Genomic DNA, 16584 nt, shown 5'->3' with positions numbered 1-16584 from the left:
TATACTTCAAATCAGGGACGTATTTAGGGGGGGTTGAGGGTGTCCGGTCCCTCTCTGAAATGAAAAACATCATTGTTAAAGATTGTTATTTTTAACATAGATATGTCTTATTATATATTATTTATGCTGGGGCGTTTCGAAAATTTGTCGCGACACTGAGAATATTGCTTATGCGATAATTTAAAATTTTATATTTATAAAATATGTTTATTCTTTTAAGAAAATATCTAGTGAATTTTGAGTGACTAATAAAAATTAGTTTGTTACAATGTAGTTTTTATACTTTTAAAAAATAATAAATCATAAAAAAAATTGAATTTCTTATTTATCTGATGGTGTAAAGACAGTCGAGAAGTCTTATAGTGTTAAAGTAATTTTTTTCGTAATAGTGTGTTTTCTCCTTCCCCTCCACCCAAAAATCAAATACATAATCGGTTCCCTCCGAAATGAAAACCTATATACGCCACTGCTTCAAAGTTATTCAAGTGTTAATTATAAACCACTTGCTCGAGTAAATTTAGAATACATGTCAGCAGGGCCGGTTCAAAATTTAGAAGATCTAGGCACCTGCCTACAGCGGCACTTTAGTAAGGGCAGCATTTAGTAATAGCATCCACCTATATAAGAAAATTGTCTAAAGTTATTATATTACTTTATATTACGGACCAACGCTGGGTATTTTCAATTGTTCCGAAAATATAAATAACCACACATTTCCGATAGTTATATAATTATTATAATTATGTGATATAATTATAATAATTATAATTATATCATATAATTATGATAGTGATGGATTTTTTAGTAATAACTATGGAAATCATCTTTAAGTCTTTTTACATATCATTTTATACGTAAAAAAAAAAAAAAATTATGTAGATATGTTACACAAAAAATAGGGGAAGGGGCTAAGTTCAAATAAGAGTTAAATTAATTTTTTTAGATGCTGCAAAATTTGATTTTGCCTAGTGCACTACTTTCGCTCGGGCCGGCCTTGCATGTCAGAGAAATTAAACAAAAATAATAATGATTATGAAAGAGCATTGCCCAATCAAGGTCATTATTATTCAATAACAAAATTTTAAGTATTTAACATTTCCTAGTGATTTTCTGAGGGTTTTATACAACTATTATTTTACTATTTATTCTCTTTATCTTTGAATTATTTCAATCTTTAAGTTTTATTTATTTATTTATTTATTTTTTATCTCTTTTTTTCAGGCATTCCGTTCTACGAAATTAATCCCATCAAAATAATAGCCAGGAAATATTTCTTCAGGCTGATGCTATTATGCGTGTCCTATCAATGATATTGTGGACAATGTTGTTCATATGACGTGGACAATATTGTTCATATGACGTAAACAATAAACTCATGCGGTCAATCAACAATGAGATTATCAACTATGAAACGTGTTTTTATGACAAGTTCTCTACCATGTCTCTGCATCATGTGGTTTTTAAAATAATAAGAAAATATAATTAATATTTATAAGTAAATTAATTAATATTTTAATATAATTTAATACATTTTTTAAAAGAAAGATATTTTTGTGTTGAGATTTGCGTTAAAGAAAAAATGTATCGAACAGTGTTATTTTAAGATTATTACTACTACAGGGTTAAATGTTTGTTTATGTCTAGAGGAACATGGTACAGACTAAACACGAATGACTTAAACTAATAGGTACGTTAAACCATTGGTTATAAATAGGGACCGGATTTATATACAAATGTATATATGTATTGGAATAGGTTTTTTGAAATCTGATGAGCATTGTCCCCGATTTAGATTTTTCATATTAAAATAACACTAATTTTATTTTGCATATTTTACATATTTCAACATTTTTACCTATTAGATGTATATTCAATGCATATTTGTAGTTTTATAGTGCATATTATTATTAATAGCACATAAATTCGTTTTCATCGTATTTTCACGATCACAGCCACATAATATCGATAAAATTGCGACCGGTCGTTATTTCCAAAAATAAGATTACATATTCATACCTCTAGAATATCTTTATCGATTATAATATAATAATAAAAATAATAATAATAATTTATAATCGATTATATTATATAAAATATTATTATCATCCAGCGACGTACATACGGGGGGGGGGGGGGTCCCGGGTTCAAACCCCCCCCGGGGCAAAAAAAAAAAAAAAAATAGTTTTATAATTGATGACGTGTAATATATTCGTAGTTTCATTATTACGCTTTGAACTTAAAATATACAACTGTACAAATATTATGATAATTAAATAATTATATTGTTAAACCACCCCTCCTCCCAGAACAAGATTGAATGTACGCCACTGTTATCATCACTAGGATCATTTTTAGTTTTCTTATTAAAAAATCAAAACAATGTCCCACCTCTTTTTTTCTTACTCATGGTATTAAGTATTAACTATTAATTATTAAGTTTAAAGGTGTAAAATTAAAAGTTTAAAAATAATTATTCAAATAATGTTGTTAAATTTTGATTCATTCAAAAGTGTGTAATTACAAGCAGGGGCGAATTGGCAATTATTTTCAGCCCAGGAAATATGAAAAAAAACCGGCCCATGAACCGCATATTAAACTACTTTACCCCTCCCCCTCCAAAAAAATGCTTTATTTTGCATCAATTTCAAAATTTGTTTAGTTTCACCCCTAAATTAGTAAAATTTACAGTAACTTTACTATAATTATAGCTATAATAGTTTTGGGTAAGTTAAATGATTAATCAGTTCCAACTTGAACTTGAAGTTTGATCTTAATGCATCCTTAAATATATATTTATTTTTTTAATGTATTTTATTTATTTTACAAAATAAAACTTTTTTTTGGGAATTATATAACAATATAGAGCGGCCCAAACAAGGACCGGCCAATTGGGAAGATTACCGATTTCCCGATAGGCCAATCCGCCCCAGATTACAAGTAATGATAACATTGATAACACATTGTGACGACCCCATAGAGTAAGGTTCATACAGTAAGTCTTACTCTATGGTAAGGTTATTTTATGGACGATCAACAACATCAAATACCGATATTTTTATTGTTCACCATCACTGCTGTATCAACGCGCCAGCCTTTGTCAACTGCGTGGCCCTTCTACCTTTTTGTTCTTCCATTTCTCTGTACGCACCGATCGTCATTGGCCTCCACGGACGTGCCTTTGACCGACCTGCGTTTTCCTCTTTTTTTCATCGCACGAAAGTCGTCGCGTACCTACACATCAGAAAATAAATGTATCCGCGTCCGTCCCGAAAAACAACAAAACTAAATTGAAAAAAAAAAATTATAAAAATGAATTAACTTATTCATTGCGCATGTCGATTTGTATTTTGTACGAAGTCTTTATTATTTTTTGAAATATCTTAAGTATCGAAGTCCTTGTCTAAGGGGGAGGCTTCAGCCCCCATAGCTCCCCCTTTGTATCCACGCCTGACTATAGTTTATTAACATTTTTAATTCTTTTAATAATACGACATGTTTCATTACAATTAGTATTATTATTTTTAATATTAACAGAATATTATATACTGATGTCTGATACATATTAAATAATATATTTTCCAAATAAAATAAAGTCAAATATAAAATAATAATCGAAATGCATATGGAAATATTAATCAAGGACATTCGAAAAGAATTTTCTGATGATGGTCAATATTTGTCGAAAGACTAATATTTTAATAATAGTCTTTCTTTTTACGATGTTACATATATATCTTACTACTCAAACATTTCATCAATTAGGACAGGGTGAAATGTGCTAAGATTTAATTATTTTTACAAAATTATATTATTGTTAAGGCTGGTACAAATTGGAGCAATTAGGTGTAATGAGACACCGTTATGTAACTATAATGCAGGGGCATAATTTCAATATTTGCTACGGTAGGGCATAATAATGACCAGACCAATAAGAATAAGTGTTTAATACTAAAAAATATTCTTAGTTTAGTCATCTTATTATCACTGATTTGTGTTTAATAATTATTAAAGACTAGTTGAACCATAGGCATGCGCAGAGGTTATGCAGGGTATACAGCTGCATACCCTGAACACATAGCCTTGCTAACCAAAGAACAAAGATTTGCTAAATAAAGAAATTCATTTATATTTTTTATTTTTTCATTTTATTTATTCATTTAACACATTTATAAATATTAAATTAACACTTTAAGTGTAATCAAGATGAATTGATAGCCGAAATAAAGTTGTTGTTACAACAAAAAAAATTGAAGTGAACTTTGATGCTAAAATACTTTGGGTTTGGCTTCAATGGTTAAAATAATTTGATAAACATTACATTTTTGAACTTTTTATTTTTGAAATTTTTGATAAAGAAATGTGCAGTATTGTCAGTTACAAGTTATACATGTAAGCAATAATTTACTAAATTAATATTGGTGAAGTCAAAATTAAGAAATACTATGCTTCAAGATAGATTAAATAGCTTAATGTTTTTAACTATAGAGCAAGAAATGACTAGAAATATAAATCCTGATAACATTATTGATGATTTCAAAAATTCGACTTAACGTAGAATTGTGTTATGATCAATTATAATTATTTATTAAATTTATTTTGTTTTTTCATTGAAGCATAAGATCGAGTATAGTTTGGTTTATTTACAATATTTAAATATAAAACTCAAATCATTTGAAATGTTATATATTTAATTTGTTTTCTCGTAATTTATTTTAAATTATAATGATAAAGACAGTTATAAAAAAAAAGAAATGACCATTGAGTTAATTTGTTTTAGAAAAACATTTTAATTAAACAATTATTTAGATATTTGAATGTATATATTTACCAGAATTTTGAACGCTTAAGATAACTTCCATTATGAGGGAGGGGGTAGTGATAGAGACCTTCTGCAACCTTCTTCTGCATACCCTCAAAAAGAGGTTTGTGCATGCCTATGAGCTGAACCCATGCACTTCGTTATCCGTTAAAAATTCTACATCTTATATGTCACAAACTGTGTGTTGAATTAGTTAATTGTGATTATGCTAGTTGAATATTTTTATACATATGGATAGATAACGGTTAAAATATATTACGTAATAACCTTACAACGATATTAAATTTAGTTTATCATTATGTAATTTTATTCATTTTATCAAGAAAAATTTGACAATTCAAGTAAGTATTTAATTGAATGATATTTATTGATGTGCATTGGATACACGATATTTTTTGTTTTTCTATTTGGTGCGTACACAAATAAATCGAAAGGTTTTCCGACACGTGAGTATGTCACCTACAGCTGTTCATGTGAGAAACATTGATTTTCCAAATTCAGTCCACACACTCATAGAGATTGTTCTTGTGCTTTGTTGATTGCAAAGGCGAATCGCACCGGAAACTGAAAACATTTGAATTCGAAAGGCATATCTGTTGGAATCATTGGGATGCGTGACAACAGTACATATTTGCCTTTAAAATTTCCGTTTAAAATTGTAGGTTCGATAATGTTGTTCATTAACTTTTTCACTGAAGGCCTGGTACCGTTGCAGAGTCAAGGTGGATTGATATTTCGTAGAAGAATGATGGGCATGCCAAATTTCAATGTTAGAACGTGTGGTGGCATACCTGGTCAATTAAATGAATTTAAGAATTCAGTTGGATATTTGGTAACTTCATTACATTTTCGTGTCGCCTGGAATTTCGTTTAGAATGGTGATATTGATTGTATTTACATCATAGTTTTTGGCTGCCAGTATAGCCCGTGCACTGAGCCACTGACAATTTCTGTAATTTTTTGGTAGATTTGAGAAAACTTTTGTCAATTAATTTATTGATCGCTGCTGTTATTATACATAAATTAATTGGCAATATAATGCATTGTGTTAATTCGTCGATGGCTTGTTTACTATTCCCCATTTCCAACAATTGTTTTGTGAAACCATCGGCTGATGCATCATTTTGTAGATGTACACGCATATTTTTCTTCAAGTTAAATTTATATACGTGGTGCCATAAAATTGATGATTTGAGACATTGATAAGCATTTAGCTCATCAGCTGGTAAAAATATAATAACAAATTCAAGTATAGTAATTTCTTTCACACTAATTATTATTATTATTATTGAAACTAATAGCAACCATCTATAAACAAAAATGTCCATTGTAAATCTCAAAATGTCTGTTCTAATTCATTCACTATACTAAAAAAAAAAAAAAACAAAAATAAATGTATAAAGTACAAGTAATTTAAAAATTTTATGTAGGCATTTTCTACAAACTAACCTGTAAACTGCTAAAAAAAAGATTTTTATATCTTTGCTCAACTCTGTATAATTTGTTTTAAAACCTTGACCAATTGTTGTTTTTATGTAAAATGCTAAAAGATTTTTATTCAGACAAATCTTTCTTCAATTTGTTTTTTTATTTATATTGATGCAAATAATATTATTATTATTATAATTTATTTATTTTAATATATATTTAATACATCTTATAAGTTATAGAAGATTACTGATAAAATATTAAGATAATTTTCAATTATGAAAAAAATTACCATGTTGTAATGTTTTACCACTGCTCTTAATGTGAACCCGGCAGCCGGCTCAAAACAACTTTCAAATCTAGGGTTGGGAAAATGCCTACTCTTATCCTCCTTAAAATAACACCCCTGCTTTAATTCTAAAGTGTATACGGGTTACTGTATCATTCAAGAGCGCTTGACTCCCGACGCCATCGATCCACTCGAATGTTGGTATTAAAGGAATGTTACGGATTAAGGATACGCCATTAGTATGTATAGTAAACAAATTCCTCATAGCCTAATCATCCTAATCACTCTAATTTTACTGAACTATGAAAACTGTTACTATATACTTTGATATAATTTTTCATTTGCCAAAAATATAGATGAAATTAGGTAGAGGATAAAGGGAACCTTACCCCTCTCTTAAAAAAAGTGTAACTTTTCTTCCCATTACATAAATAGATACAAATTAAAAAGTAAATCATTTACTAAAGTGATATGAAAAATAAGAAAAAATTAGTTCCTAATAATAAAACCCTAGTTGCGTCTATGGTTAAAAATAATAACGTGACAGCTAACCTTTCTTGCACAGGAATAGCTTTTCGGAAATTAGTATCTTGTTTTTAAATATTTGGATAGATTAAATTTATTAAGTATTCAAAACCATTAGATGATATTCTTTTGAAATTTCTAAATTTTCCACTGATTTCTTGTTGCTGAATATTGTTTAATAATCAAATCTAATCCCATTGTCGGATTTAGCAGGGGTGCAATGCACCAAGATCTCAAAAACCAAAATTTAAATGATCTGTTTGGTTTCTTTTTTTTTTCTTTTTTTTTTTATTCATTGTATTTCATTCTACAACTTTTAATAGATAGTGAATTTATAAATTGGAATGTCTAACACATATTTAAAAAGGATGCACAAAAAATGAAAAAAAATATTTTGAGGAGCCTCTAATTAGTATTTGTACCCTAGCCTCCTAAGACTTAGATCCGGCACTGTCTGATCTACTAAACATAACTCTAGATTTAATTAAAATAGTGTGTCACTATCTTCTTTCATTTTTTTTCTTTTTTAAAAAAAAATAGCATGAATTAAAATACATGCTACTTGTAAATAAGACATTGCACACAATTTTACATGAAAACAAACAGTGAATGTTATAATAGCTGATGGATTAACCGGCGAACCACTGAATAGTACTCATACGCATTTGCATACCTACGTGTCGTTGGTAACATTAACATAAAATCGAACATAAAATCTGTTACATTACACTTAATTGTCCTAGTGCGGCGGTTCCCAAACTTTTTTACCGCGGTGCCTATTTTGGACCCAATTTAGCCACGGTGCCCTGCTGTGAATAACATTAAAGACAGAATAAAAAAAAAAAACTTATTGATATCCAATTTTATTAATTTTATTCAAATTTAACTTAATTATAGATTAATGAATTTTTAAACTTAAAAAATAAATAAATAAAAATTATTATTATTATTATGTTTATAATTATTATATGAAAATATTATAAGGTTAAAATGAAAATACGCGAATACACAATAGAAAATATTACATTAATTGCTATAAAGTTTTTACGAAAACAATAAGGAAAAACAATTTTTTATGAACCGTAGACCGCGGTGCCTTTGCCCGTGATGCTCCTAGGGCACCGCGGTGCACAGTTTGAGAACCGCTATTCTAGTGCAGTGTTTCCCAACTTCTTTTACTTGCGGAACCTTTGCAGGAGCTTGAACGTTTTGTGGAACCCCAATATTTTTTCTATAATTTTAATACAGGCAAATGTTTGGTACACTTAAATGAGTGAGTTATCGGACACTTCCGGCACAAGAGTGTCATTAATATAAAAAAAAAAGACGGCTTTAACATTTTATTTTGTTTATAACTATTACAATATTATAAATGTAATATTAAAGCATAAAATGTAATATTTGTCTCCCATTACCTCTAAGATATATTCAATGAGAAGATTGGAATATTTTCATAGTTTTTTTCATAACTGTTTTTAAATCTGGAGTTATTCCTGAAAATGAGATTCGTAAGTCTGAAGCCGCGTTCAGTTGATTTCGAAACTTATTCTTTGTCTTTGTATGCGCCGAAATACTACAAACTATGCACCTCATATCGGGAAATGTGTCAATTCCAGTTCTATGTTCAAATCATAGTCCAAATTAAAATATTGCTAATTAATTTATATTTTCTTAAATTTCTCACGGAACCCTTCGCGCAAGCTCACGGAACCCTTAGATTCCGCGGAACACCAGTTGGGAAACACTGATCTAGTGTATACCCAACTTTACGGTTCACCGTGTTTTATGAAATTAAACGTATACATGGTGCCAATTAAATAATCATTAGAGATAACAACAATAAATAAATAAATTCTTTGAATTATTTATGATGAGTAATAAAAAAAGAGCGTAAGGGATCATTATTCTTTATAACATAAGATTTGTTCATAATGGTTATTTTTTAAAGATTCTAAAAATATCACTGATTATTTGAACTTATAATTTACAAATAATATATATTATATTTATTATTATAATTATTATTATAAAATAATTAACAATAAAATACGTTTTCTGGTAAATCAATATTTTGTTTTTTTATTTTTTTTTTATTGATATTTTATTAAGATCGGCAGCAATGGTTATTAGCAGGGCTCGGGACTTAAAGCATTTGCTTATTTTTATTGATTGACTTAAAATGTAGCAGAGTGCTATAGAAGTGTATATCAAGTTATAACACGTACAATTATGATATTTGAAAGTGCTTTTTTTTTGCTTTTTTCAGCAATTTTTCAAAAAAATGCTTATTTCCAGTTTTTCTGATTATTTTTACTTATTTGACCAGTTCTTTTTACGTCTTAATAGTTTTCTCCTGCAAAGTCATTTTTGATAGAATTAAAATTAAAAATAATTCTTATCTATGTTGTCATGTAGTTCGTCGCAACAACGATTTTTCAACGCTGAAAATAGATTTGAGTGTCAAACGCCAGAATAATCAAGAACAGTGAGAACAGTTTACATTTTATTTTTCAGAAAAATTTCTTAGAAAATCCATAAAATCCTTAGTCTTGAAAGTGAAAATTTATTTTTATTTTGTTAGATTTTTTTTTTTTTTTGAATAAATATTTTTGCTTAATTTTAAATTTTTTAAATGCTTATTTTAGTATTAAAAATTTAAAAATTATACAGATTGCATGTAAGCGATTGATAAATATAAAATTATAAATTAAAATGAACGACCAAATGAACGTGAACATTTTAAAGAAAATGAACGTGAACTAATTCCTATTTTACGCATAGAACGTGAACGAATTCAATTTTCAAATGAACGTTCCGAACACTGGGATTATAGTTCTTAGCCATGAGATATCCGTCCGTTAAACGAGTGTGACTGATACGGAGTCTATTAATTGTTAAGTAGGTACTTTTTCTCTTTTTTTCAAGAAAGGGTTTAGCCATTCGATACTTGCCAAATTAATATTTGTAAATCATGTTTAGGGTTAATTTGGTGTCATAAGAATAAACAAAAAATTTAACAATTAAATCCTACATACTCTTATAAAGTATTTAATTTGGAGTTTTAACAACACATAAGTTTAAAGAATTTAACTAAAGCCCATCGTTTTTTTTTGATTTTATACAACTATTCTAAGAACAGATTGTACACATAATTTATTGCATATAATCAGTACAACTGTAAATTATTATTTTAATAGCCAAAATTAATATAAAATTGATAAATTATTTTTCAAACAAAAACTTACCTTTTTATATTGAGAAAAATAAAATTTTTCTTATTTCTACTAGTCATGTTTCATTTTTTTAATATTATATAATTGTAAATAAATTATTGCAATAATAATATTATGTAGGTTCATCATTAATTATATAAAACTAATAATATATGTTTAATATGAATACATATTTATTAAGTGCATACAATGGCAATACTTAATATTTTCTTTGTAAATTAAAAGAAAAAATATTTATCAGAGAAAAATAATGCTCCGTTATTGTGTTATATACAAATTTTAATGTTACCCATTAAGAAAAGGGAAGAGATATGGACGAACTATCGTTTGATTAAAATATCAAACTTCACAAAATAAGTCTACAGACAAATCTCAACCGAATATGATTGTGTACCTACATGTTTTTGATTGTATACTCGTTTTAGTAATTATTATGTTTTGTTGCAGTATTTATAATAAAAACTAAATTTGATGATCACAACACGACTTATATTTTCTAATTATTATTAGAAGTTTTTATAGGTAACTTCTATTTTTTTAAATACTAATTTATTTAAAGTTTTCTTATTAAATAACTTTTGATTTTCACATAAATTTTCAAAACAAATCAATGATATTAGTTTGTAGAATTTTATTTTTTGACGAATAAAAAATATTAAAATAGTATAATTTAATATGCATATAAGCTATTGCTTACTATAATTGTATAAAAATTTTTTATTACCATTGGACGAGCCAAATAAAAAGAGCAACTCTGCAAAAGACTGGAATCTTAATATTCAATAATATTTAAATGCATTTGAATGCACTTATATTAGGTAATATAAACATATTTCATACAATTATGCAGTAGCGTATTTATGGTGGAGAAGTTTCCCTCTTAATGATTTCCAGACCTTAAATTTTTAAATTTCGATCAATTTGAAGTTTGTTAATTTTTAAAATTCGAATAAAGGAAAAATTTTAAAAATTTATAAATTGTATTAATTTTATAAAAATTAATTAAGTCCAGGAACAATAGTATTGGTAATTTTGACTGAACAAGTCGAAACACATTATACTCTTCACAGGCTAATGCCTATTGTTGTAGCCTGTAGTTTGCAGAAAATTGTTATATACCAATTGTGGAGATAGTTGCATGAAGATTGCATTATGTTTCAGAAAATATTTAATGACCTTGCCATCTGTTATCGAATCATCCAGATTTAAATATTACTATCAATGAAGTTATTGACAAACTGGCAAAAAAAAAAAAGAAGGAAGCTAAAGTTTATCATAAATGAATTTCTATTTTTCAATAAGAGTTAATAAAACAGATACAAATTTAATCTTGACCATATTATACTGATTTATAAAAAATATGTATGACACCCTCCCCCAAAAATTGTTTGTAAATACACCACTGCAATTATGAGACTTCTCTTTAATAGTGAACTAAAAATTAAAATTTAAAGTTTTTAATTATAATTTACAGATACAGTGAATTCAACTTCTTAATGTGATCATTACAAGGGTCCAAATTATTTTTGATGCTATTAACAAAATTATGTCATAACTCATGATATAATATTTATATTTATTATATAATTTTAATGATCACATATAAATAATTATATCTCATTAAAATAAGAAATAAATTAATGGCAAAATATAGAGAAATATTAGCCTAAAATTCAATATCCACCCACACATGCAATTAAATTATCGAAACAAAAATTCTTCTATATCATTATTATACATATATATGTTAGCTTACATCATTAGGGAAGAAGTAAAATGTATTCTTGATATTCATCAATTTTCATAAAACTTTTTAATAGATTTTGAAAAGTCAAATTTTAGACAAAAAGTAATTTAATAATCCAGCATTAAGCAATTTTAATAAAACTCAACTTATCACAAAAACAATATTAGTTTATCATTTGATTTGTATTTCCTTTTTTAATTCCACAAATGTATTCTGTAAACCAGTTATTACTGTAGAATGTAATATGTATACTAGATACTAGGTGCTGGATATATTTGTTTACAACTACAACTTTATAAAATAGAAATATACAAGTAATAGATTAACTTTTAAAAAACATACAAGAAGATAATGTTGGTCTAAATAAAATAAAAAAAAATTGAATCAAAAAAGTTATCTGAATGTTATCAAAATCACAAAATTTCAAAACATTGTTGCTATTGGATATTAATATAATATTGCCCACACACAATCAATAAGGTTCATTGATAACGTTTGGAACTAATTTATTTTTAAAAATACAATTGTTTCTGTATAAATACGGTATTAGTGATTCTTTAAAGACATACTTCCAAGCTTGATTTTGAATTTTTACATAAATTTATAGTTAAAAAATCAATTGAATTTTTAATTTTTAAATAACAATAAATTGTAAGAAAATAATTTCCTTATGATTAAGACCAATTATCTTTAAATCTACATTTATTGTTAAAAGGCTTTAGTGATTCAAATTTAATAAAAAAAAAAAATGTTTAAAAAATGTTCTATCAACTAAAATGTCCACTTTCAATTGTTACAAATAATAATAATTTCTCATTTATTTTTCCAATCTCATTTGCTCAAATTTTTAATAAATCATACGTAAGTATAGAAGAATACAAAAAATATCGCAAACTCAAATAATAATGTAAATAATAATATTATATAATTCTTATGGTTTTCAATAATTCTCTAATAAGTTTTTAAATATAGAAGACCTATGCAATTGAAAATTATATTAAAATTATTTAATAATGGCAGGGTTTATTATAGAGTAGTAATTTTAATATAAATATATCTTGAAAACTGTAAAAAAGTGATTTTTATTGAGTTATGCTGAACTAAAAAAGAAACCAAGAGACATTTTTTAGTATTCATGCAGTTTTTGCTCTGATGGCAGCACGTTTTCCAGTGACGGCCTAAAAAAAAAAAAAAAAAATTAAATGAAAAATTCAAAATGTTAATTAAACTATTCAAATGTTGTAAAATATATGATAAATATTAAATAATTAAAAATATTTAAAAACAAGTATAAAAATAAATAACGTTATAACATTACTACAAGATTATGATTTTACAAGTAGAGTAAATAAAAAAAACTCTTCAACCTCATTCATTTTTAAGAAATTATTTAGTTCAATTAAACGATTTCGAGTTTGATTTACATTTAAAATTAGAATGTACAAATTTACCTGGAAACCAGATTTAATACTGGCAACAGAACAACGTGATCCACAAGTTTCACACTGCAAGAAAAACAAACGAGTATCTTTCTGTAAAATGGTTTCAGGTGAACGACATGTATGACAAGTAACATATTCTTTAATATATCTTCGTAGTACATTTTCTATTTGTTTTTGTTGAAAACGACCTTTGATTATAAGCTGACTATTACCATCTACTGAACCACTGGTACCTAATTCAGCTAATAAAAAATCTAACAAATGCTTTGGCTGACGATGCAATCTGTACAATAAAAATATGTTAAAATATATATATAAAAAATAGTTATTAGTACAAAAGTATTAATGCTTACGTTTTGCATATTTCTGTAAAGTTTGCAAATGATGTTTTTTTGGTACCTATCCGAACTACTTGTGGAGGGCGCATGACAAATTTTTGTTTTTTACCAGCAACCATATCTGGATTTTTTTCTCTCATAATTTCAAATACTCTAGTTAATAATTCATCATAAGTGTAATCTCGATCAGAGCCAAACCATGTATGACTCTCTCCATCGGTATCTAAAATAAAAAAATTATATTTTGGTATAGAATTTGAAGTACAAAAATAATAGACATTTAAAAACAAATTTTTAATTTTTAAGTATTTATTCCATTTGGAAACAAATATTTTTGATTTTAATGCTGTTATAAACATTTAATTATTATTTAATATTCTAAACTGTAGAACTAAAGACATTTTGTATTATTATTTAGAAGCCTAGAAATATAAAAATAATGGAAACAGTAAAAAATATATTTACTGAATCTATTTGAAAATCATTAAATTAAAATAATTTGTTAAATAAAAATGCTATTGGGTTTTTGAGCCCAATTGGTCTTAAAAGGTTTTTTTAAATTAAGTGTAGAGTACACCACTTAACCGGTATTCTATTTAGCTTTATGACATAAGCATATTCTACTTTAGTGATCTTATATATATATATATATATATATATATTTCTACAAAAATAAAGAATGTTTTAAATTTGAAATATATATAACATGATGATTTTTTTTTTTTAAGTAAATTAAAAAGTACTTCTCTACACAATAACTGAAACCTTCAAAACCCTTACCAGACTCAAAATTCCACTGTCCATCGTTAAAGCATGTAAATTTAAATAAAAAGTAAAAAGAATTGTCAACCTTGTTGTAAGATTAAAGCGCTCAACACTTACTGTCATCAGTTTTTTTATCTGTCTCTTCATTAACTAATTCATCAATGTCTTTCTTTTTTTTTTTTTTTTTTTTCGTTTTTGAAAAGTCCATATCTAAATCAAAATCATCCTACAAATCCAATGAGAATAAATAAATAATTAAATGAAATTATAATTTTCATTAATGAAAGAGTAAAACTGACATCCATAGCATCTTCTTGGCCATCACCATTTTCCATTGCTGATGAAGTATCTGGTAATGCATTTTCTAAATCATCTAAATTGATAATGTTTTTTTTCTTCTTTTTTTTCTTTTTACCAAAATTATCAAGATCCAGGTTTCCATCTATACAAATTTGAACACAAAATATTTTAATAATATAACTGACTTTGGAAATAGTGTTAAATGAATAAATAAAAATATATAAATAATTATTATTAATATATTGCATTTATTTGCAAATACAAAGAAAAGAATGTTGAGTTTTAGATTTATGAATAAATTGAATTATGTCTAACCAACTTAGTAACTTGTTTCAACGTTATTATATTTTATAATGGAACATAATATCAAATTTAATACTTCTTTAGGTATACTAAAATATTAAAAATTCTAAATTTAAAACTATAAATTATTGTTCAATCTGAAAATTTAACAAATTCCCTTAAATTCTTAAAATATTTTCTTTAGAATAATTTGAATGTACATACCATCAAATTCTTCTGGATCTACTGGATCCTGGTTTTCTTTATCTAAAGTTTGTTCATTTACAATATCATTACCTTCAGCAGCTAAAGCACTATCTAAATCAAACTTCTTCTTTTTCTTTTTCTTCTTAATAGAAGGATCAAATAACTAAAAACAATACAATTCAATATAATGTAAACAATTATATATATATATCATATGTATGCTAAGAATGAACAAATTAGGTTTTAAAATAAACTAAGGATTTAACTTTAATTAATTGTTGTTTAATAGAAATAACATAAGAACAACATAGAATAATTAGTATAGAATACTTTAATAACATAGTAATTAGTAAAAATCTACAGTACTGTAAGTAAATTTCAATAAGTAAAATATTTTTCATTACATTATTGAATAAGCTCTATTGTTAAAAGCATTCTTAAGTCAAGATTACATTTTGAATGTCTAAGATTTTGAAATTAAAGCAACATTAAAATAATCTAATTTATAAAAGTAATATACCATACATGAGAATTAATTTAACATAATTTTCAAATTTCTAAGATTTATCTATGTTCCAAAAATACATTGTTTACATGTAGAAATTATTAATTAAATCACTCACTAGATTTTAACATACACTATAGTTAGCTATAATCCTAAATAATTTATTTGTATAGTTCCAAATGTAATTTCAGTAATTGGGTTTTGTTATTATCTTAATAAATTGCTTATTAGATTTTGGAATTCAATATTTTAATAAGATAAATGAAAGTTAAAAATATTACCTATTCAAAGTGCTATAGTAATAAAAACAGGACATTCCAGTGAGCACCTAAGTTTAATATTTTAGAATGTTGTTCAATGATTCAATGATACAAATTACCTAGACTTAAAATTTATCAAAATATAAACGACAAACATTGAATACTTACAGCTTCTTCTTCAGTCATTTTTAATTGTAACAAATTATAATAACTTAAAGATGAAAAACAAAATTTGATACACGGTACACTTAAGTATTTAAAAATGTGTTGGACAACTTATAAGAGAAAAATGTGATGACTGATGTGTGGAATTATGTTGCATCAGCCGCAACCATCCAATGTGACCAATGGACGGAAAACGGGCGATATGTTTTATCGATATGACTATTGAGATATTGATAAAATAATTTGTATTCAAATGAATTATGAATTGTAGTCCAAAAT

At 26.2% G+C, this 16584-nt stretch overlaps 1 protein-coding gene across 1 annotated transcript; it reads right to left on the bottom strand.

The window, feature by feature from the left end:
* Positions 1-13099: 13099 nt before the first annotated feature.
* LOC112694192 (eukaryotic translation initiation factor 2 subunit 2) lies at positions 13100-16412 on the bottom strand. Its single transcript, XM_025569589.1, has 7 exons — positions 16309-16412; positions 15394-15538; positions 14886-15028; positions 14704-14812; positions 13837-14044; positions 13493-13766; positions 13100-13219 (listed from the first exon to the last, which is right to left on the bottom strand). The coding sequence occupies exons 1-7, from the start codon at positions 16324-16326 to the stop codon at positions 13175-13177; spliced, it is 942 nt and encodes a 313-aa protein (XP_025425374.1). The 5' UTR covers positions 16327-16412; the 3' UTR covers positions 13100-13174.
* Positions 16413-16584: the final 172 nt, after the last annotated feature.

This window comes from Sipha flava, unplaced genomic scaffold (assembly GCF_003268045.1).
Source record: "Sipha flava isolate LNK unplaced genomic scaffold, YSA_version1 124_pilon_pilon, whole genome shotgun sequence".
NCBI lineage: Eukaryota > Metazoa > Arthropoda > Insecta > Hemiptera > Aphididae > Sipha > Sipha flava.
This window is presented reverse-complemented; position numbering and strand designations above follow the sequence as displayed.